The following is a 22,036-nucleotide window of genomic DNA, read 5'->3' on the forward strand; positions in this document are numbered from 1 at the left end:
CCCAAATCTAATTTTCCACGCCTCTTCATTCTTATTAGCTTCGAAAAAACGTCAACCCGTTTACCCATTCTATTTCCCGCGCATGCATCTCCTTCCGTCTTGGATTTCATGACATATTCTAATAGAAACTACCTCTTCGTTTACCCCTTTTTCTATCCTTAAGTGTGAGTCCCTAATAGGAAAATCGGTCGGCCGTTTTTGTAGCTTTCCCGCTTCATCCGAGTTTTTGGACCTCAATGTTTTCAAATTGGATAACTTTGGGATACGAGTTAATTTTAATTGTCAACGATTAACGGTAAAGATCGATGGCCTCATTGGGAGGAAGGAGGACAAAGGACGACAATATATAACCATTGCTTGGAAATGTCCAAAACACGTCCTTCTTGCTATTAGAGTCTCTATTCCTCCCATGGTGCAATATACTTCTAGAGATCGCGCGTGGATGGGTAAGCTCTTCGGTAACAAGTGGGGCTGTCGCGTGTCTGCGACGAGCATTATCTTCATTACTCGTTGATTGACCGTTGCCGGCAACGCCGCCGCCGCCGCGCCATCAATCTTTCCACCCACCCTTTCGCCTCCTTAAGAGTCGTTTGCTGTCGTTCGGGCAAAACATTTCACCCCTATATACCCGTCTTTATTCTCCCACTATAGCGCCAGTTTTCGCCTTTTCTGCGACTGACACCGTCAAATGGATTATCTAACTAGCCAGAGAAACCCTATAACGCGCCGTGTGGTGGCCAAATCGACGAACGATACCACCATATCCCCTATTACATTATAGGTACTTTCAACTCAGTAGGTTTAAGTACCATCTTGGATGATGGAACCAACGTACCCAGGATATGATAGTTTTGTACCGGGCGCTTTGAACGAGGTCTGCCAATAGAATGTTTATCGGGTCTACGCAATGTGATATAAAATTAAAGAAAGGGACATCCTTGGTACGAAATCATCATCGTCCTTAATCTCTAACTTTGAGAAGGATCTAGACAATACTTTCTCGAGATTTCAAAGGAATAGACCCTGAAAGAGATTTTCACCGCCTATGTATATCTGCATACTCCTCCAAATAGTTTCACGTGGACTAAGTTCGCTCGCGATGTTCCACAGTCCACGAACGCTCACTGATTTCACGGGCTTTTGAGCTATTTAAATGAGGTTTCGATTGAAACTACGATAGCTACGGGAAGGGGAAACGCGCTGTACCTCTGCCCTTTTCCTTCCACCGCTACTATCGCCTTCCTGGGCAGCATCCTTCCTTATTCAGACGGGCGTACGCGATATACTCGTCCAACACGTTTGTCGTCCGATTCCTCCAGCCCAAATTCCGAAATTCTCTGTCTCTCTCAATGCTCCAGATGACTAGCCTATATAGCCTTTACCTTAAACTCCAAAATTCCGTCGCGTCCTGTTTGAATTCCCCGATACCCCGCCGCCACTTTTGCCTTAAGGCAAACGTGATGAGCCTTAATATCATAAGTGAAATTATTATTCACAAAGTCTGTACCTTGCCGTGATAAAGAGACGAATGATGTTGTCAAGGCGATAGCTTTTTGCAACATTAAATTGTTTAATAAAACCTTCAAAGTGGATTTTTTTTTCGTTCTACATAAGTAACCCTTAAAATTTATAAATACCATAAAAAATTAGGACTTGTCACGCTGTCGGACGACTCGAAACTTAAAAGCGAATTATTATTACTTATATCCTTGTTTATGAGATTGGAAACATATTTTCACCAATGAGTCAGTTTCAGTTTGAAATGTCACCCCTTCAAAAGTAGAGCTGGTCCATCTATGGTTTTAGTGTAATAGTTATATTGAAAGGATACTTACGTCAACGCGAACTCCTGGTATAGGTAAATACTGTCCCGGTGGCCAATCCTTTGGCACATATCTGTAGAACTCCGTGTTGTTCTTATACCATTTGATGGAGTAGAGGTTGTCGTTTTCCAAATCGAAACTGCACCTCAACTCAACGGATTCCCCGTTAACGGCCGGTGAGGGAACCTCTAACATCAACATTCGTAGCGCGGTAACTGTTGAGAGGACTGTAAAGAGAGAATATTTAACTGCACTTTAGTTATTAGTTTCTGCGCAACCAAAGCCTTCTAGATATTTATACGGTGGTGTTAAAGAGTCAAGGACAAAGTTAACTTGATTTATTCCCACAACTTTGGTTCCAATATCCCGCTCTTTTAAACTACCATATCCCTATTTAAAAACCGAAGGTATGGGGTATAGTAAGAACGGGCCTTTTATTATAAACAGCCGTGAATTTAAGGGCACCCGCTAGTATAGGAGCAATTTCCGTAAACGCTTTTTAAAAGGGGTTCTATATACCAAGTTCCTGAAAAATACGTTTCGGGGTTCAGTCATCTCTCTTTTATTTATAAGTTTGGACGTTTTGTGACTCTGCTATTATATTCCTTACCAACTTCAATAACCCCGTTCATACTTCACGCCAGGATATAGTTTTCCTTCTCTTTCTTTCCTCTCTTTCTACCTCTTCTTCTATCTATCCATCCATCCCGTTTTTTTGCGCGGGTAGCATCAACTTTTTTTTTTCATTATTCCTCTTTCGAATCTTTCTCGAATTCTCTGTAGGTCTTTATTATCATTCCTTTTTTAACTCTGGGAGTATTTAAGGTTTCTGGTTTATTAGTTTTATGTAATATGACATAGTGTAATTATATTTTAGTAAATATAAATAGTCCTTTCATCAGTGGAATGAAAATTTGTTAATTAATTTTTGGTGCGGTTTTTCCGTTATTTCAAGGGTTTTTTAGGGTAACGAGTTCCTCTTGTTTACGATTTTGTGTAGTGGGGTTAGCCATAATTCTCTACGCTCTTCTAAAGCTTAGTTCTCAATTCAACCAGAAGTTTGACCCGGAAACCTTTTCTGTTTTTTTGGGGATCCCTAGGGTATATTGAGTTTGTGTGAAAAGGGATGAAAAATTAAAAGGAAATAAAAAATCTTGAAGGTATACTAAAAATATATTGCATTTAGTTTGGTCAGACTCCTGTTAATGGACTCCAAGAATTTTTTATTTATCTTTCCTCGTTTTGTTTTTATTTCGCGCTTTTACGTAAGTCTCAATGGTATTATAAAAGTGCCTTGGTTGGTTATACAGACTTTGGAAATAAGTTGAGAAAAAGAGACGTTAAAATAAATCAGAAAAAAATATTTTTCGTAATATTTCATCATAAGATTATTAAAAATTCACAGTCTATTCCTTTGAATATTTCATTTTTCATAAAATGTTTTAGTACTCATGAATTATGCCTTGGGATTATGCATTACAGAGTTTATGAAATTTATTTAAAAACTGTAGTACAAAAAAGATTGGCTTTCTAACAGTTGTGTACTTCAGTTCGTTAAGAAGTTTCAAAATAACTTGTACAATATTATACGTTTCTTGATAAATTTGCTACTCTGAGATTCACATTAAGATTCTAATGCTAATAAATAATATATAATTTATAAAAGCCGGTTCTTCCTGAAAATATACTAATCACTTTGCATTATGTATAATCCTCATGTTTCAAATTTAAAATTGCAAATAAGCTCAATGGATACTAAAATTATTTTTCTAATGTTACGGATACGGAGGAAACGAGTAGGCCTTTGATGTTTTTCGTTTTTCATTGCTATTTTAAGCAAATTAAAGAAACTCGGGTTCCAAAATGACTTCTGATTAATTTCATTTATTGGATGTAAAATTCTGGGGATGAAAGTATGCTAGATAAATTAATTAACCCGAAGCTATCAATAAATACTTTTTGTGAGCCTGAGCCTCAAATAGGAATCTTAAATTTAATTACTATTGATCCCTTTTAAACTATTTGAAATCGTGCAAACGACTAAGAGGCTATAGTAAAACAATGACTATTGCCTAACGCAAAAGATTTAGGAGAAGTCGATCGTTATTAATGTTAAGCTCTCTAAGAGAGAGAGAAAAGGAAAATATGCCAGAAATGTTACATTTGTTGGAGAAGAAAACGAAAAGATGATTTTTGGGAAGAATGTGCCATCCCGTGAATTAATTCCATTTTTCCATTGATATTAAACAATTAATATCAATACAACGCCTGAGTATCAAACGTTGATTCCGAAAAATCCTTTTAAAAGCAATGAGGAACCCTCAAGGAGTACATAGGCAGAAAGAAAAGTTCTTAAAAACTAGCAAAATACCAACACAAAAAAATGGCCAGGCCATCTGTAGAAACGTTTTTCCGCCAAACTTTAGTGTTCACGGAAACGTTTCATTTCAGGCGTTAACCATCCTATTGCCCCTGTAGAACTGTTTTCTCGCAATAGACAAATGTTCGTTAGGAAGCCATGCAACAGGGGCTTAAGAACTTGGCTTTGGTTAGGTTCTCCGATTATGCATCATGTACAAAGTGAGTAAATACGAAAGGCTCCTACACTTTGAACTTCCGCAGTTTAATGAGAATAGCTTGATCGATATCTACAAATTGTTTAGACTAATCAAAAAAAAACGTAGACCATTAAATCCTAATCGCGTATTCATATTATAACTTGATAAATTCATGAAAGCGCCGGGAAGAAACAAAATAAAGCAAAAAGGAAAAAAAAATCAGCCAAGATAAGAAGGCTCTAGCGAGTGCTTGTCAAAATACGAACTGACGCGGAAGCATTGGAGGGCCAAGCAGAAGTGTAGCGGAAGAAGGGAAGTATAGTTGGTAGGAAAAAAAGAATGAAACAAATGGGGAAACAGTAAATTATTTACTTCATAATATGGATCGAAATGTAGCGTTAGAAGGAAGAAGAGGACCAAGAAGGCGATGGATGCTCGTGGGATAGAGAGTAGGAGTTAAGGGATGGGGCAGTACGAAAGGAATTCTAAGAGAGGAGAAATAGAGGAAGAGAGATCTTCTGAAGAAATAAAAAAAAATAATGGCAGTAAAAACCCTCTCGACATTGTTTGGGGTAAGAAAATTTACATTAACTTAAAAGGAATGTTTATTTGAAAGATGGGGAGTATGTGGGAGAGGATACTTTTTTTACTTCTTCTAAGAAGTAGAAGGGCCTCTGACACACATAAAAAAGAGTTCTTAAAATATTTTTCTCTCTTTTTTTCTAAATTGTCTGTGGAAAGAAAAGAAGAAAGACCGAAAGGGAATTGGTTGGTGAGAATGGAAATATATTAACCCAAACTTATGAAAATTATTTTTCATGGACTCTTCTTATCTTCAAGAGTAAATCAACAGTATAACTCTGAACACAACGCGATTCCCTTAGTCTCACTGATTTATTTTAACAATATTGACACGTGTCATGCGCAAATTATTTTCCTTTGTCATGATTGCTTTGTGATTTACTCTGGAAGAAGTAGATGGGGAATGTTAAGAGGGATGAGCTGATGAGAACGTTGGGTTAATCTACTTCGTATTTGGGTTACCGTGAGATAGTGGCTTCTTAGTTTCTTACCTTCTAAGACGAAAGCGGTGGCGATAAAAACGATGGGATGGCATTTGGGTACGAGGCGACTCGGGCGCTCCCCGAGGTGCATTGCCTTTACGTAAGCATACGATCCGTCGCTTATGATATGGATAACGAAAGCGTCTTCCTTCTTCTTCTTCGCTTCTTTTTGTCGTCGATCGGGAATCTCTGGATTGGTGAAGCTAGTCTTCTCTCGATCGCTACGCGGGGAGTGCTTGCCAAAGGCGGATGATACACTCTCTTAACTAGAGACTAGAGACCAGAGTCATGGGGAAAGCAAATGGACCGCTGATTCTTCCCGTTTTCAAACGCTTACTAGACTTCTCCGACTTTGGACGACAACCTCGATCGATTCCCAAGTAACTGGAAATCCTCAACATCGCTCAGGGTGTACCGTCTTCCATATACACTCTCCTCGATCCTCGTAAATCTGAAAGCGATAAAATTGCCGTTAAATTTTGCGGAGCGCGAAAATCGTAGTTTACCCCTTCAATATATATATATATCATGACCTCTTCCTACACACTTATGGAATAACTTTTAGACCAATATATTTTCTTGTTTAGTTTTCAGATTATTATAATAAACTAGCTTTTACGCGGCTTCGCTTGCCTATAATTAGAACTTCAATCAAATGGGTACGTTTTTACTCATGACTAATATTTTTGCAGTGCATTACTGTCCCATATATAATTCAACCATTTGGTGGGTGAACGTCAATAAAGCAGTCATTTGACCTTTAACCTGGAAATTTTTGTTCAAAGTAAACCCTGTTTCTAATTTGAACCGTTCCCTTGAATTTACTCTGCACTTCAGCTTATAATAATAACACCGGCGATGAGGAATAATAATAAAAATCACGAAATTCCAAATTGAAAGAAAAAACGATGGAAATATACCAGGCCTGGAAACGGTTGCGTAATGAAACTCTTTTATATATATATATATATATGCGAACTTGGGCACACTCTCGACGAGACTAGAAACAGCAGCAGCGCGACTTGCTCGTGGTGTGATGTTAATATCCAAATTCCAGCTATGTCCCTTCCTCTCTCTCTCACATACACACGCTCTCTGTCCTTCCATCTACCATCCCTCCATTTTCATTGCTCTTTTTATTCTGGCGAATGTCGACGAGCTACTAGAGTGCCGAGAGATGGCCGGGCGGCTGGTTGGATATTTCTTGGCAAACACGTTCTCACTAGCCTTTTAATACTTTTTTCCCTTCTTTTACACTCCTTATTCAAGAGACTCCCTTTCGCAAAATTTAATTTGCTCGTGGTTTCTCTAGAAATTTTTTACTTTTTTTTCTCTACTCATTTCGAAATTCCTACGAGCGTTTCGAGAGTTAAGCTTGTCGTACACGCAGCTCGAAATTTTTAAGATCTACTGTATTAGAAGATTCAAAAGATGTAGACAATTTTAAAGTGTGATTACAAATACAGTTCAAATAATTCTTATAGCTAATATTATGAAGTCAGTCTGAACATAAGTTTACATAAATTGTGGTATTAGTTATTTGTGCAATTTTAGTTGAAAAACTTGCTCCAAATATCTGGGGGAATTGTACCTATGATTAATTCTAGAATCCAAGTTGGCACATTGCGAACGAGTCTTATTAATATTTTCGTACCCTCGAGACTTGGTCTTTCATCTTTTACGTATGCGAAACAGAAATTATTGCCTCAGTTAGCGACGGGCTTAACTTTGGAGAGTGGTTCTGATATTTGAAACTCGAATCCTTGCGCTGGTGGTAAAAATACATTTCATTTTTATTTTTTTTCATACAAATTCCCCGCCATTAGCTGGCGTGTAGTCGTGTACTCTCGTTCGCTAAATAGCTAGCTATTCCCGCTTTTAAAATACAAGGTTGTAAAAATGTTCTTTTTTGGAAAGTGAAAATATTTCCGAAATGGGTTAGCTGGCTCGCTCCCTCCATCTCTCCTTGGATAGTGGCCGGGCTTCGTTTATGAAGTACCAGCGGATCGTTTGGGTTTCGTACACCGAGCATGCTTTTAGTTAAAAAGGTTCGAGAGAAGGAAAAAAAATCAAAAATTTATTAAGAAAAGTTTCAGATTGCCGTGTTTTAATCACGAGAGTTCTTTAGGCGAAACTCGCGTATTGGGAAAGATTTGATTAAATCTTGGACGTATGTTCTTGTAATAAGGAAAAAGGTTTGGCTTCTTCCCTAAGGTTTTTACATTTAATTTTGAGTTATATTTTTAATTTAATTTTTTATTAGGCACATCCCATATATATTTAAAATTTACAGTAACCAACCGTAATTCTACGTTGTGGTAAATGATAATTGAAACTAAGGTTAGGAGACGAACTAAGCAGATGATATTCAGTACCCCTTTTTCTCTTTAAACCCATTGCTATCTTTTTCTTTGGGATAACATCTGGAAGCGGGAATCCACGCACGATCCTCCAACTTTTTTTAGCGTAGGCGGGGTCGAGTCCACCTGTGCGCCCGACAAAACAATCAAGCGCGAACGCCGGCTAATTGAATGACCTCCGCAATGACCTTGCCGAAGAGGAGAATCCTAGATAGGCGTCTCTTTCCCCTCAAGTCAAGCTTTCCTCTTTACTTTCGCTACTCTACTCCCACGTTTCATTCCTTTTCACGTAAGCTTCCGCCTTTTCGGAAGAAAAGGGGTTTCTCCTCTGGCCTAGCCGCTCCGTTTCATCGTGAATTTGATAAATTTACCACTGAATATTCAGAAATACTGACGCTATGACTAACTAATCAAGAAGTTGCGGCGATTTCTTTTTAAACTATGGGAAGACTGTAAATTTTGCATAAATTATAACAATGTATCTCTTAATTTTTAATCAGTTAATGGTGTAAAGGTATTGTTATTATTCATTGGTGAAATTATTTTTCTCAATGAGATAATTTTACGAGCGGTGAACTTTTCCCAGGCGAGGCTGGCGTTAGGATAACTTCATTTGGGGGAAGGTCGAGTAAGCGAATGAGTATTAACTCTGAATTAGCAACGCTTTTCTGCTGCCTCCTCTTCAATATATATACGAGATTTTTCCCGCGCTGCTCGGAGCTCTTTTTACTCGAGTACTCCACGAAGCAGACTGGAAGGAAATAATTTTAGCTACTCTGATTGAGAACGATAACGAGTCCGAAAAGTGCTCCGAAATGATATTTTTCCTCCATTTATACGGGAAAAGAGTTAACCCACCGTTTTACGTGGCGAGCCTTCTCCATGACTGCCCGTCAAGGCCACTCCGTCTCTTCTTTCAAGGTGAAGAGCGAGTGATGGTGCTCAATTCGAGCAAAGTGACGTAGTATCGCGGTTTAATTAATGAAATGAAACATTGACAAGAAAGATACAGTAACAAGAAATGCTCGACACGAAATCTTGACCCGTAATTGACTAGTCATCCAGTGACGCCATCATTCAAAAATACCAGTAGAAATCATTAGAAATCCGGGTTATCCAGTCTATCGATGTCGTAAGGACTTAAATTAACTTTAAATTTTTTTAAAGTGGCTTGACCTGGCTCACAAAGCAAATATAAAGACGAATTTAAAAATGATTACCAAATCTATAATCACCCAGGCTTAATGGGGTCGGTACGTGGTAACTTGATTCCAAGTTGTACTTTTCCGAGTTCGTGGTTAATCTAATAGCCGGAGACGGAGCTTCGGACGAATGGCCTAGCCATCACCATCAAAAAGTGAAATATTAATATTGGCTAGCTAAGTAGAATAGGAAACGCGTGTTGTAACGAATTCCGGGGCCTTAGCGTCAAGAGTGGTATATTGGGAGAGAGAATCACTAATAGATTGAGCGTTTGGCCATCCATCTCGCTCTTCTCTCTCTCTCTCTCTCTCTCTCTGGTCAACCTTTATTAAAGGCTTTCGTTCGATATAGAGTTACCCTATCTAATATCCATTTCTATTTTGCCTGAGAATAATAATACGCAAATCAGGCATCCATTAATTTCCCACCCATCTCGCTTCGTTATTCTAATTCTCGCTCGTTTAACGGAACCTCTCTCTCTTTCTGGATGCCCAGTCATCTATAACCGACTTTCCTTTTCAATAAGATTTTAAGGGTTAACATTCGAGCTTCCGCTTTGAGTGTTTAGATAAGGTCCTCTTGAAAAGGTAATTAGCCAAACGTATAGAATCATTCCCGTAAAATTACCATCCTTTATAGGTAAAAGTCGATTCGTGCAATGAAAAGATCGAAAATTTATATTCCTATCAAAAGTTCAAGTGTATTTGAAAATTCTCAGCGTTTACGATAGAATAAGTAGAAGACCAAAGCTTCATTCGCTTCGAGATCAACTTGAAGTTATATCAATTTACTAAATAGACATAAAGGAACAAAGATGAGCACCAAAATTTTCAATAAGGGAACATTAATATTGTCTGTCTAAAAATGAATAGAAATAATCCTTCATTAAAGGAAAGCGTCATGGGACACGTGGGTTTCTGGCCTGCACTTGAAGTATAGTGTTTCTTTTGTTCGGATCTCGATTCTGATCCCGAATTCGTAGAATCACTTCGATATAAAAGGGGATGATATAGGGGATACTTTGTTTATATGGATGTTTGGTTTATGGTTGGATCATTTATAACGGGATATCGGAGAGCTCCGGTGACAATCGAAGAAACTTTTCGAATCCCGGGTAAGCTATTGATGGAACGGAGTTGGTAGTACCGAATAAAACTAATGGTGATTTTTCTCTTTTCGTGTACGTGTATAGTTAACGGACCCTCCCTTGTCGAGTTAGAAAGAAAAATAAGACTGGGATGCTAGGGGTTTTTCCCTCCCTTATTGAAAAGTTAAATCCCATTTTTCCAGGAAATTAAAATCCAACCGTAACGTTTCTCTATCCTCGATTTCTCTCTCTCTCTCTCTTCTTTTTTTTGGCTTGGCGTGTACGATACTTTTATTCTTTCTCTGGGATGGAGCATTGCAAAGAGAGAGTGGGTGGACTCTGCAATTGTACTCGTTCCTGATGGATGAATGTTTCTTCCCTCTTTTCTATTCCCAGTGCTTTCTCTTATATGCGAAAATAGAATTAGAATACCATGAAGTTATCAAGCGTGAAGATTATTCCCCACCCTCTGAGTCATTGATTAACCGGATATCTCTGGGAAACAAAACGATTGTTTGTTAGTACAATTCCCCTAGGTGTTACATGCACTCCGATTCTTATCAAGGGCCATGCATGGTGTAGGTTCAAGGTACGGTTGAAACAATAATAAACCTGGAATTGTTGACTGTAGGCTATCGCAATTCCGATCAAATTATAATTAGGCTTAGACAATTTTTCCGCGTATGAAGGAATTGCAATATTCTTCGAGTTAATGTATTTTATCATTGAAGCTAAAGTCGAAAGAAATTCTTGCGATGGAAAAACCAGGATGACTGAGGATAGTAAAGCGAAAGGGTGGCTGGGAAGACCATTTATCATTTGAAGAAGTGTATTTTAGACAGTTATTCGGAGGCCGAGCAGACGTTCGGGCACAATAAGTCACGCAAATCCGCAAATGGATTCCGCCAGTTTTCTATCTCTTGGGGCTCGCTGCGGCGGATCAACGCGGTTCTCCCGACACCATCCACGATGGTAAAAAAGTCATCCTCATCCTTAGAACGCGTTCCGTCCCGTCCTTACCCCTTTTCAACCAGCCAAATTAACGCCAGGATTTTTTGGGGAGACCCCGTGACAGTTACCGCAAAACCTTGTCATATTATTACGAAATTTATTAGTTTGTCGTGAAGGGGTGGAAACTTGTTAGCGAGAGAAGAAAGAGCTTCGCATGAGGGAATTGCAACTCATGGACGGCACTACTATAAGCCAAGTATGAAAGCCGAGACAAAGTAACTTTGAAATGGTTTGGTAAAGTCTTAACTAGAGTAAATTAGTTTTAGCCTATCTCGAGGGGGTCGCGCTGCGAACGTTGCTCTGGAGGCTCCATTAATATTTTAACCTTCACATAATGTCGGTTTGTATTGGCTGGTAGATGTCTGCCACCATGTAGGCCTAGTGTTATGTAATGAGATTTTGTTGCGGTACAATGAACTTCCAATAAAACATTCATTATAACTCCAATAACTCTACTCCATGCAAACATGCAGTGGAAAATGCCACGCGAGTGTAAATGTCTCAGAGAAGACAAAAACTTCTGTAGTTTTCTATTTCCTGATAGAAATCTGGCACCGTGGAGTAATCTTTAATGAGACTTAGTACAATGTAAGGGAATTTTAAGGAACTCTTTAATTTCACTCCACTAAAATTACTACTTGGAAAATACGAATTCAAAAACGGTGTGTTTTAATGAAAAATATTTTTAGGTTATGCACTTTTTTAGAGAAATCTATTTATTGTTTTATTTGAGGTCGATTCAAAAAAACATAAGCGTTACTTAGTACAGTAACAGTTTAGTTTTGACAGTCGGTAAGCGAAGTTAAATTGAAACTAAAGGGAAAAATATGTGAACAAAACGCCAAGAAATCCTTTTAAGTCTTAAGAGGTAAGCTACTAAACCCTTAGAGACTAAGTTAATTAAATGTAAGTTTGTTAGACAAAACGTACTTAATGCTTTTGAAGTTAAACCCTTTATTTCAAAATTTTCAAAGCCAAAATAATGGTTATGTTCGTGGAAATTTTAGAGCTACCAAAGTTACTCTAAATGCTTCCAAAGTTCTCAATATAATGAGCAAAATTTAGGCTTACCATCCATTACTGTATTACGTTCTGCTTTGTTCGCGTTATAACAATTAATTCATAAGGCGAAAGTACCTCCAAATATAGTTGGTTTTAACGTTTACTAACTTTACTTCCATTCTATTTTTGACCGCAAACAATTTAGTTTTAAATATATTTCGTCCACGAACTGAGTAATTGTAGACCTTTTCATATAGTATGACTTTATACTCTCGCGGAAGGGTTGCTGGTTCTTAAAAGGGTGAATCAGGCTACAAGATAACTCCATTAGTAATATCGTAAGATAATCCTGTCGCTTCTTTTTCCCTCGCAACCTCTACGCCTATAAGCGTATATTGGCCAAGGCTTAAGACCGAAACCCGATTCCTTCTTTAAATATTTTAAACTCAATACTCCAGTCCAAAGTAAACCTCCTTTTATATATATTTTAAAGCGAGCCTGCGTGGCTTTTAAATATTAAATATTCCTTTAAAAGTTTAACGTCTTGAGGTATTGATTTCGCCTTTCATATCTATGACTTCCATACTAACTTCCGTATTTAACCGTCCGGAGATTGAAAATTTATCGAGTTACCACCATCGAGGACAGGTGCTTGTTATAATGCTTATCTATTTATTCGATACGTGGATGGATGAACATGCCAAGGGTTGGGTCAGGAAATGTGAAAGAAATCTATGCGGCCTGCATGTGGGTTTGGTTCGAGCATTGTGGAGATTTCTATGAAGTACTTAACCGTGTTATCAACCCTCAAGTTTTTGGTTTAATGCTCCGCTTTCAGGGTACTAAATATTGACATACTATAGACGTATGAAAACAGTAGTTTATGGAACCATAAATTGATAATCTACCGTTAAGTTTATGTGTATAAAGGAGTTCTACCTAAGACCAGATGATGGAACTTAAAGAGAATTATTCGCTTATGGTAGAACCTATAGTTGACTTTAGAGTTAGTTGGTCCCCAGTTATAAAAAATTATTTCTTCAAGTCTGAGAATTTCGAGTACCATTTTTCTTACTTTTAGACTCCAAACTTGTGTCTGCAGCAACTTTTTAATCAGAAATTTTAATATTTTTTTGTGCCTTTCCGTCTGCTCATGTGTACTTCATGGACCGTGTAAAAGGCTTATAGGGAATAAATTCAATGGATTGGATATACATCATCCTTGACTAAAATAAAGAAGGGTCTCCTTATATGAACTCCCAGACAACTTGGGAATGAGGGGCTAACCATCTCTCATTCTACTTGCTAAATAGGTGTATGGAGAGACATATTCATGCCTTGAGCGTTATTTTAGACTTAAATTCGGAGAGGACAAGAGCTTTTCAAATGAGAAAAAGCAAATTAATCAGAAGTAACCCAAACGTTACGCTTCGTCAAGAGAAGTATCGGTCAGAATAAAGCTAGTAATGTGTTGTAACTTCGCGTTAATTTATTTAATACGCATCTGATGAGGATGAAAGCATTTCGCCAACTGCAAAGGCCTATATGAATGAATAAGAAACGCTCTCAAGAGCGTTGGATTTTAGTCCCATAATGGAAAAGGGATTGAGAGGAACGAATCCGAAAGCCGCTTATTCGAAAAAGAACCCCCTTTCGGATCCTCGTAGGTCTTTTTTGTTAATATCCTTCGCCTATGGATAAATTCGACTTTTTAAAAGGGTTCCTTTCTTAACGCGCTATGCAGAAGCTCTTTTAAGTTTCGAGCGCCGCCAGCGACTCACTCGGCTTTTAATATAGCAATTCGAGCGCAACTTTTCCGCGGAATTAAGCACCGCGGAACAATAATGGGGCCTGGGAAGAAGGTGAAGCGACTTTTACCGAGTCTAGCCCTAGGGCGAAATCTAGATAGTATACCGATCATTGCGCCTTGAAATCTCCAGATTCGTGGCTGGCGCGGATTTTGCCAGTTTAGGCGGGCTTCCCCTCGAGCTCAATTCTCAGCTCATTTTCCATATTTTTCTTCGTCAAAGTCTTTCGTCTCTCGGTAAAGGTATCTCTTGGCAAAAGCTTACCGTTCTCTCTTAAGTTTCCTATCCTGGTATATCCCTTAAAGCATCCTCAGACTTCAATCGTGTTTCGTGTGTCTAATGGTGGTGAATCTATCCTCAGGAAAATGTCGTTTCTTTTCGTCCTCTCTCTCTCTCTCTCTCTCTCTCTCTCTCTCTCTCTCTCTCTCTCTCTCTCTCTCTCTCTCTCTCTCTCTCTCTCTCTCTCTCTCTCTCATCCGAATTTTCCCCCTAAAATGTTTGAAGTAAATTCTAGCCCGGGGCTTCTTTTTCTTGATCTCGAACTCCCACACCCCTAGCTGACAAGAGAAAGGAACGCAATTTTCTCCTTCAAACCACCCTTACGCGCAAAATTTTTAGGTAAGCCTTGGCTAAAGGAAAGTCTTATTTGTGTTCATTTTTCAGAATGATTGGTATTGTAAGCTATTTATTCACCCCTCCACAATTATATTTGTTATTGATACCATCTGGGGTGAATTAATTTCTCCGTCTTTTCGGCATGTATACCGCGTTTCCGCCAGGCTAAATACACAATCTATAACTGTAAGAAAAACAGACACTGAAGGAAACCTTTCCGAGAATCAGTCCGTGGAGAAAAATAATAGAGACGCCTAATAATTCCCAGAAGTTAAGCCATACGGCTTGATTTCGCCAAAGTACAGACGGTGTCATTATCGCCAGAGGCGGATTTCTATTTTCCCGGATGTGTAGACCTGCAGATAATGCGGAACCTTTCAAATAACTTTGCTTTGCTCGAGTCTTTTGTAATTACATTTGAGATCTGATATTTTGTAGCCACGCAACTCTAGCGGATAAATATTTACATTACTCACTAGGGATTTTCAAAGGTGTATTTTTTTCTCAGAGGTGCTGGTTATCTACATAATAAAAAGCCAGTCGTCGTCGTCGTCGTCGTCGTCTCATCGCGCCTTTCAGAACGCGTTTTCACACCTTCTTTTCACAGCGTTAGGATCGCGTGACAGTTTCGAAAATTATTCTCCGGAAAGAATGCCTTTCCGTCTCAATCGCGCATTTCGATTTACACCCGTACCTCAATTAACCTTTTAATTAACATTAAATGAAAACCCTTTACAGACGCGTTTTTTCACGTTTTTCCTTTCTGAACGCGTTTTAACACCTTCTTTTCACAGCGTTACGATCGAGGGACGGTTTCGAACATTTTCGTCCGGAAAGAACACCTTTCCCTGTGAATCGCTGATTTCGATTTACACCCGTAACTCCATTAACTTTTTAATTAACTTTAAATGAAAACCCTTTACAGACGCGTTTTTCTCCCTCGCGATTTTATTCGTTTTCTCTCTGACTCTCCACGTTTTTCTCCCTCGCGATTTTATTCGTTTTCTCTCTGACTCTCCACGTTGAGGCTTTTGGGGGCAAGATATTGGGGGTCGTTTTCTCTCTTCCTCTCCGCGCGCCCTACGCGAGGGCACAATGAACGATTCATTGTTAATTAGTTTCACTTTTTAGTAGCAACTAGCTGAGGCAGCCCGCCCGTAGGGCGGGCAACTCAGCTAGTTTTCTTTATATGTTCCCAAAGAACCCATCATTGTGGCGTTATTTTAATAGAGAAATGTTAGGATAAACCGAACCAAAAGCAAAGGCCGAACTTAGCAAATATACATCCACCATTGTTATCTCCATGGTGTCATTACGTCATTTGCAATAGATCTTTAAGTTAATATACTTCTGTTATTTGTTTAGCTTATGATAGGCTATACTGTATACTTAACGGTAAAGAAAAGTGGTGGGAAAAATCGATAACAATATTTGATTTTTATTAATGTACTATTGTATAAGCAATAGTGTATGAATTTAGGGCTAGGTACGTTTATTCATTCCCCTTGGTCAAAAATTTCAACCCCCTTCGCTGAGCTGGACTATATATCCATTTGATGGCTCTAACTCACGCTACAAATACATTTCGGTCTTCTAGGAATTGACTAAACGCTCACGGTGAGCCAATAATAAAACTAATCTCGAAGAATATAGTTACATTTGCGAAAATCTTCATTAGCTCTAGTCAATTATTTAGTCGTGACGACGTATAGCTTTTACCAAAAATATACCATTCCTTTTTCTTGTATCTTCTAAATAACATTATACTAGAGATAAAACTCATTTGCAGACCATTCACGCCCTAACTATTAAAAATATCATTATGAATGAAAATATTATTGGCAAAAGTAAAGACATCTCAATTAATATTTTATTTCGAAGGGGTTGGTTATGGCAATTTAGTCAAAAATTATTTTTGCTTTACGTGTTTTGATTTTTGAAATATACTTATATATGAAAAATTAAAAAAAAATCACGAATTTTAACTTTCCTTAATGTATTTATTATGGTTTCTAATTTAACAATGAGTATAAACGGGAGGATTTTGAAGGAAAGGTCAAAAGGCAACTTTTAGATTACTGCCCAAATGACTTTCAAAACTTGTGGAAGACGATTCCAAAAAATAATTTAGTACCTTAACGTTTTGTAGAATGATTAAATATTTAATTTAATCTTTATTTTTATGGTACTGAACTGAATCGACTTCGCGTATAAAAAACACCCAATTTTCTTTGTTTCTGTTCCCCTACTTGACGGAAACAGTTTTAATCCGAAGAAAAGGAAACTTTTATAGTCCAACAATGTTGTTTCTAAATTTGCATGAAGCGACCTCTTATAATAATAGCTTGGGTGAAAAAGACCCCCCTTTTTGCCCCTCCCTCCCTCTCTCTCTCGACTCCTCTTTCAAATGATTTTATTCAAATCCTAATTCTTAGACTAACAAAAGCGAAACGGGTTCGATAAGAACTTAATTCCTTCAAGGGATTCGTAGAAAAGGTTCGACGAAGAAGGTTTTAGATCTGAAAGGCTGAATTTATCCCGAATTTCCTCTCCGTTTTATCTAGAACCCCGTTAATTAGAGGAGAATGCCTTAGGTACGAAAGAGAAAACAGTTATCGATCAAGGGGCAATTAAAATTCAATACGAAAAGGACTGCGCAAACCGTTTGAGTAAGAATAATATCTTCGAATCTGCCACCTTCACGTTAAGCCTAAATTTCCTTTAACAACTTTAGACGAAAATGTCTACTTTCTCTCATTCAATCGCGTTGAAGTTTATTTAAAATTTCCCACATTTGCCCGTGAACAATTTACCACATTTTCTATTCGTGAGTTGCAGATATTTCAACAGTATCTAGCATTAATTTGTATAGTTTTTAATTTTTGAAAGCTCAGTATATTGGTTTCAATGTTAAATTTAGCACAATTCACAATTAACAATTTGTGAACCGACTTTTATAATACAAATAATCTCCACCTGAAGTTGATTATATTTTCTCATATTGAAAATCGGTAAAAAATATACGATGTGGCTAAAAATTGTATTCCCGAGGTCATAACAGAAAAATATATTTATTGAATTTTCGTTGATAGGTCTTCGAATATAAATACTAGGTTAATTGGCTCGAAAGGGCAAAGGTTAAGTATACTCGGAATTCAGTTAAAGATGGAAGAAAAATAGGTTAAATGCTAGGTATATTTGTCCCCAGGGGAGGGGTTATAAATTAGGTGTGTGTAAGTTACTCTGAATTTCTGAAAGATACACCGTAATAGCCTTGTCCGACGCCTCAAAGTCTACAGACACTCGCGACTAAAAAGTTATTCTTACCGAATCCAGCCTACGTGACTAAACTGTCAGAAATCCCAGGGGATAGGTGAAGGGGGGAGAAAAATATCTCATTTTCTGAGATGTAATAATAGATAAAGTATTTTTCCTATCTCCGTTTTTTCTTTTTTCTATCTTCTTAGAGCTTTTTCTTCGGCGAAAGATCTCGCGAGTTTTCTAAATCGTTTGACAATAGAAAAATGGATATCTCTAATATTATTACCCCGAGTCTCAAACAGTCTTCTTTATTTTTGGAAGAGAAGGGAAGAGTGCAAAGGGTAGATGAAGGGCAACTTACAGTAGAATAGACTCGCTATATAAGGGATCTTTTCCGTTTCATCGATTGGCTTAGAAAACCGTATTCAGTTTGAAGATGGCGTTTTATCCCGCTAGCCCCCTCTTTATCCAACTTTTCCCCCCAGTAACAAGCTAAATGGATTTCTCTCCTACGACTTTCACCACCGATTAAGATCAAGCTATAGAAAAAGAAGTAACCTACGTAGGCGAAGAAGAAAAGAAAAAGAAAATAAAGGAAAATCTTTTACGTTCTTCTTTCTTATATTTCCGTTTCTTTTCATGCCCCGTTTCTTCTTCCAAAGGGATGGCTTTCCCCTTTTCGATACGATAGAATTAAACCTAGGACTAAAAAAATATTCCTCAAGAACAATACACGTTTTCCAAAAAGTTCACGCAAATTAATAAAGTTCCTAAGCCTTGTCCCTCCTGTCGCAGCCCAGAAGGCGGCGAGAACAACGAGCGAGTTATAAATACTACTTGTTTGTGCCGCATCAAATATGTCGCTGAAAGTTCAAGGGCACGTGCTCTCAGAGAAAAAAACAAACGCTAGTATTGATCATTTGAGTAGAGTGTACCTGACCCTGTGAAATATTTTTCGTCTATGATCAAAGGATAACCTCTTTTCTTTTTGGACGGTATGGTCTTTTCTTCTTCCCAGGAAATAATGAACTTATTCGGCGTAAGGTATAGTTTATATATATAACAATCCATCTCTCCTCTTCTCAACCATTATGTATAACCCATCGTCGCTGTTGAGCTCAAACGTCCCTGGTTCAGACTGGACCTATAGGCTATAGGCCTTCACGAAACGAAACTAAATAAAAAAAGGGCCGTTTGATCTTTAATGCCGCGTAAATACTTTTAGCGCTGCTCCGTTTTTTGCTCAAATAGGATTAAGGAAGTAAGGAGTCCTCTCCCGCAAAATTCTTCTACGCGCCTTTTTCAAACCGTGCGGGTTTTCAACAGGCAAGTCGCTAGCGATGATCCGACGATCCGTCCAGGCCGCCTTCTTTTTCCGTCAAACCTTAAGCTGTTGACAAAGTTAAACTCGGTCGAGAGCAATCAATTTTTTAGCAGCGCTTCTACATCTTCCTTCTTCGTCTACGACCTCGTCGTATTACGAGAGGTTCGGTCTCGTCAATTTTGCACGCTCTATTTCTTGTCAGGGGCTTTTTGGTGACGAATTGATACGTTGCCCGAGTTGAGATCCTTATATTTTGATTTAATATATTATTCATACAACTTTAGGGTTGTAAGATGGAGAGAATAATGATGAAAACTAAAGGCGAGTTTCACGCGCTTTCATTTCTTATTATTATGATAATATTTTTGGTACATTAACGAAACGAAAGAATAGTTAGGTTAGGCGTGCTTCGAAATATTTTTAATTGGCACTTATCACGAAAGCGATTAAGGTTAAGAAAACCACGACCGATACTTTCAATAAAAAAACCACATTCTCCAGCACCGTATAATCATTTCTGACTTAAATGCAGACCACATTTTATTTATTTATTTTGATAATCCTTGCATATTGATTTTCGATATTAGACACTTTCAAATCGATGTTATTGACTCACAAAATATATGTATATTTTGTTTTTCACGGAGATAAGGAAGGAAGCCTGGTGTATTTTTTTCTTAAAGAAACAAGTGAAATGTACTCGACCTATAGAGATTTGTCGTGTTTGTTTACATTTAATAACTATTAAAGGTAATTATTGAATCTTTAAATAAATAGTTAAATATCTATGGTTAACCTTTACAAATCGACAGGCCTCAGGTAAGCGCGTGCAGAAAAAAGAGTCGGTTCGTTTCCGGGTCAAATCGATAAGCGAGTTAGCACGGTTGCAATACACTAGAGTATACCTTCTTTTCCAACACTCCGGGCTCACTCCGTATATTCTTCATCTTTTTCGCGTAGTGATTTTCCTCTTTTTCCTATTCACAGTTGGCCACGATAAAAAGAAAATGGTAGTATAGAAGTCAATACAATTCCACAAGCAATTCGAGGGTGCAAAAGATAAAATTTTGACTCCCTTCAAAAACTTCAGCATGTTAAAGAAAATTGTATTGTGTTCCTTTTGAAAGGTTCACCATGAATAATTTTTTTAATCCTAAAATATTTTAAATTCTTGTGTATAATCTGATATATTGAGATCTGATATACAACCTCTACATTTTTGATGAATTTTCCAATTAGGTTTTGAAGTCCAGAACCGTTTAGTTTTTTTTCCCCACATAAGTAAAGCAAGTCACCAGGTTTAGGCTTCCATACTAAAGCTATAAACTAGAGTTTGTCGATGTGAAGTAGAGAGTGTAAATTGTCATGGAAAATTACGATAACCTATATACTGCTGAAGGATCTAGGTAAAACTTATGTCTATCTTTGAAGGGAAAACCATTCTCCCAGAACTATGATTTCAAGTGTTGATACCGTGTCGAATAACGTCTCGAAATCTAGACAAATTGAAAATGTCATTGCGAACGCGTGAAGAAGTAAACTTTGTCAAGAATTATTTCCCTTATGATCGTACCTATAAAGAAGAATAACTGCGAATCCAAAAACCTTTCGAGTAATGCTATAGTGAGCGTAGCATTGTTAAGTACTACTATATTCGTACTTGGTCGTTTCGTGCGGAAGTCTTATAAAAGGGACTTGGAAAAATCGTTTTTCTTTACTTTTGTGTAGAAACTGCAGTCGCGAAAAGTTGTTGTTGAAATGACCGTCATTTGTCTTCAAAGTTTATAGAGAGAGAGATCGTTTCGAGCCCGAAACCCTTTGAACCTCTTGAATTTCTAGACGTCTCGGTTTTGCGGCTGAAATTATTTCTCCGTTCTCTCTTGTCACTTTATATTCAACCCCTTTTTGAAAAATTCGATCTAGAAATCCTCATTTAAATTAAGAAAAGTAATAAAAGGAAAAAAAAGATACAATTACTATTAAGAAAGACGAAATATCATTCGAGGTCACGATTTTAATTACTGAAACTTTATTTTGACTTTCTGAGAGTTCCTTTAATTGAAAATGAAGCCTTAGCCTTTTAACCATTTTTTTCTTATTTTAGTTGAACTTTGACCTGTACATTCGAGCCCTAACGAAATTCGGGAAGACAAAATGCCACTTCAATGAAATAAAAGATGTTTCAATGGATTCGGGGGAAAATCAACCGTGAGTAGAAAATTTTGATGCATTTTGAAGTGTTTTTTTTTTTGTTGAAAGAAATTTGAAAACAAGATGTTAAAGTTACATACCAATATCGAACGGTTTGTAGATGAACGTGAAAAGTGCGGAAATTCATTTAATTATTAAGGTTATTTATTTAATGAAAATATTTGAGGTAAACCAGGGATAAATTTTTGAAATGTTTACAGTTGAGGCTGGAGATTAATGTATGGAGAACGTTGAAGTACCACCAGAATTAGGCATTAATTTTAATATACGCGAAATATTTGGCAAATGCCGCAAATGTGATATATTTCGCTCTTTCCTTTTGTACATCAAAGAAAGTAGGTTTCGTTACGTTAAGGGGGTTCTATTTCACTAAGGAAATACCACCAGAGTATAAGATGTATTTGAAAATAGTCAGAGTTTCCTGCCAAAGACGATCTAGCTCCAGTTACTCGAGTTGCAGGGGCCTAAATTCGTTTCTGTCGCGTGTGACTGTATTGCGAGGACTAAAATCCTTTCAAGGAAATTGTGTTCGGGGCAAGAAAGATGCCAACTTGGTTCAAATATAGGCGCAGCTTTAGTAACTCAATCGACTCAATGTAAGAAAAGGATGGCCACCCCTCCTTCTCCTACCAACGATATTCGGGTTTTTCTCTTTACACGCATCGCGCGTTTCGTATTATTCTCAGACTCCTAAACATTTTTCGAGGGC

At 37.7% G+C, this 22,036-nt stretch overlaps 2 protein-coding genes across 9 annotated transcripts in view; one reads left to right on the plus strand and one right to left on the minus strand.

Annotated features, from left to right (window-relative positions):
* Positions 1–22,036, plus strand: part of LOC149661441 (uncharacterized) — a 237,789-nt gene that overhangs the window by 151,931 nt on the left and 63,822 nt on the right. For 2 of the 6 annotated variants that reach the window (XM_089842961.1, XM_089842962.1), the window contains exons 1-2: positions 8,640–9,058; positions 21,221–21,324. In XM_089842961.1, coding sequence (XP_089699087.1) covers positions 9,050–9,058; positions 21,221–21,324 — 113 coding nt within the window. In that variant the 5' untranslated portion in view covers positions 8,640–9,049. The other 4 variants (XM_089842964.1, XR_016368913.1, XM_089842963.1 and 1 more) reach the window with 4 other exon arrangements.
* Positions 1–22,036, minus strand: part of LOC149661445 (cell adhesion molecule 4-like) — a 99,589-nt gene that overhangs the window by 9,687 nt on the left and 67,866 nt on the right. Inside the window, exons 1-3 of one of the 3 annotated variants that reach the window (XM_089842959.1) lie at positions 12,178–12,204; positions 5,455–5,896; positions 1,836–2,050 (exon numbers count right to left, since the gene is read on the minus strand). In XM_089842959.1, coding sequence (XP_089699085.1) covers positions 1,836–2,050; positions 5,455–5,536 — 297 coding nt within the window. In that variant the 5' untranslated portion in view covers positions 5,537–5,896; positions 12,178–12,204. Of the gene's footprint in view, positions 1–1,835; positions 2,051–5,454; positions 5,897–6,365; positions 6,568–12,177; positions 12,205–22,036 lie in introns of those variants that run through there. The other 2 variants (XM_089842958.1, XM_089842957.1) reach the window with 2 other exon arrangements.

The sequence above is a fragment of the Phalangium opilio genome, unplaced genomic scaffold, assembly GCF_054372755.1.
Source record: "Phalangium opilio isolate 3A_F unplaced genomic scaffold, DU_Popi_V2 ptg000070l_1, whole genome shotgun sequence".
Lineage (NCBI taxonomy): Eukaryota > Metazoa > Arthropoda > Arachnida > Opiliones > Phalangiidae > Phalangium > Phalangium opilio.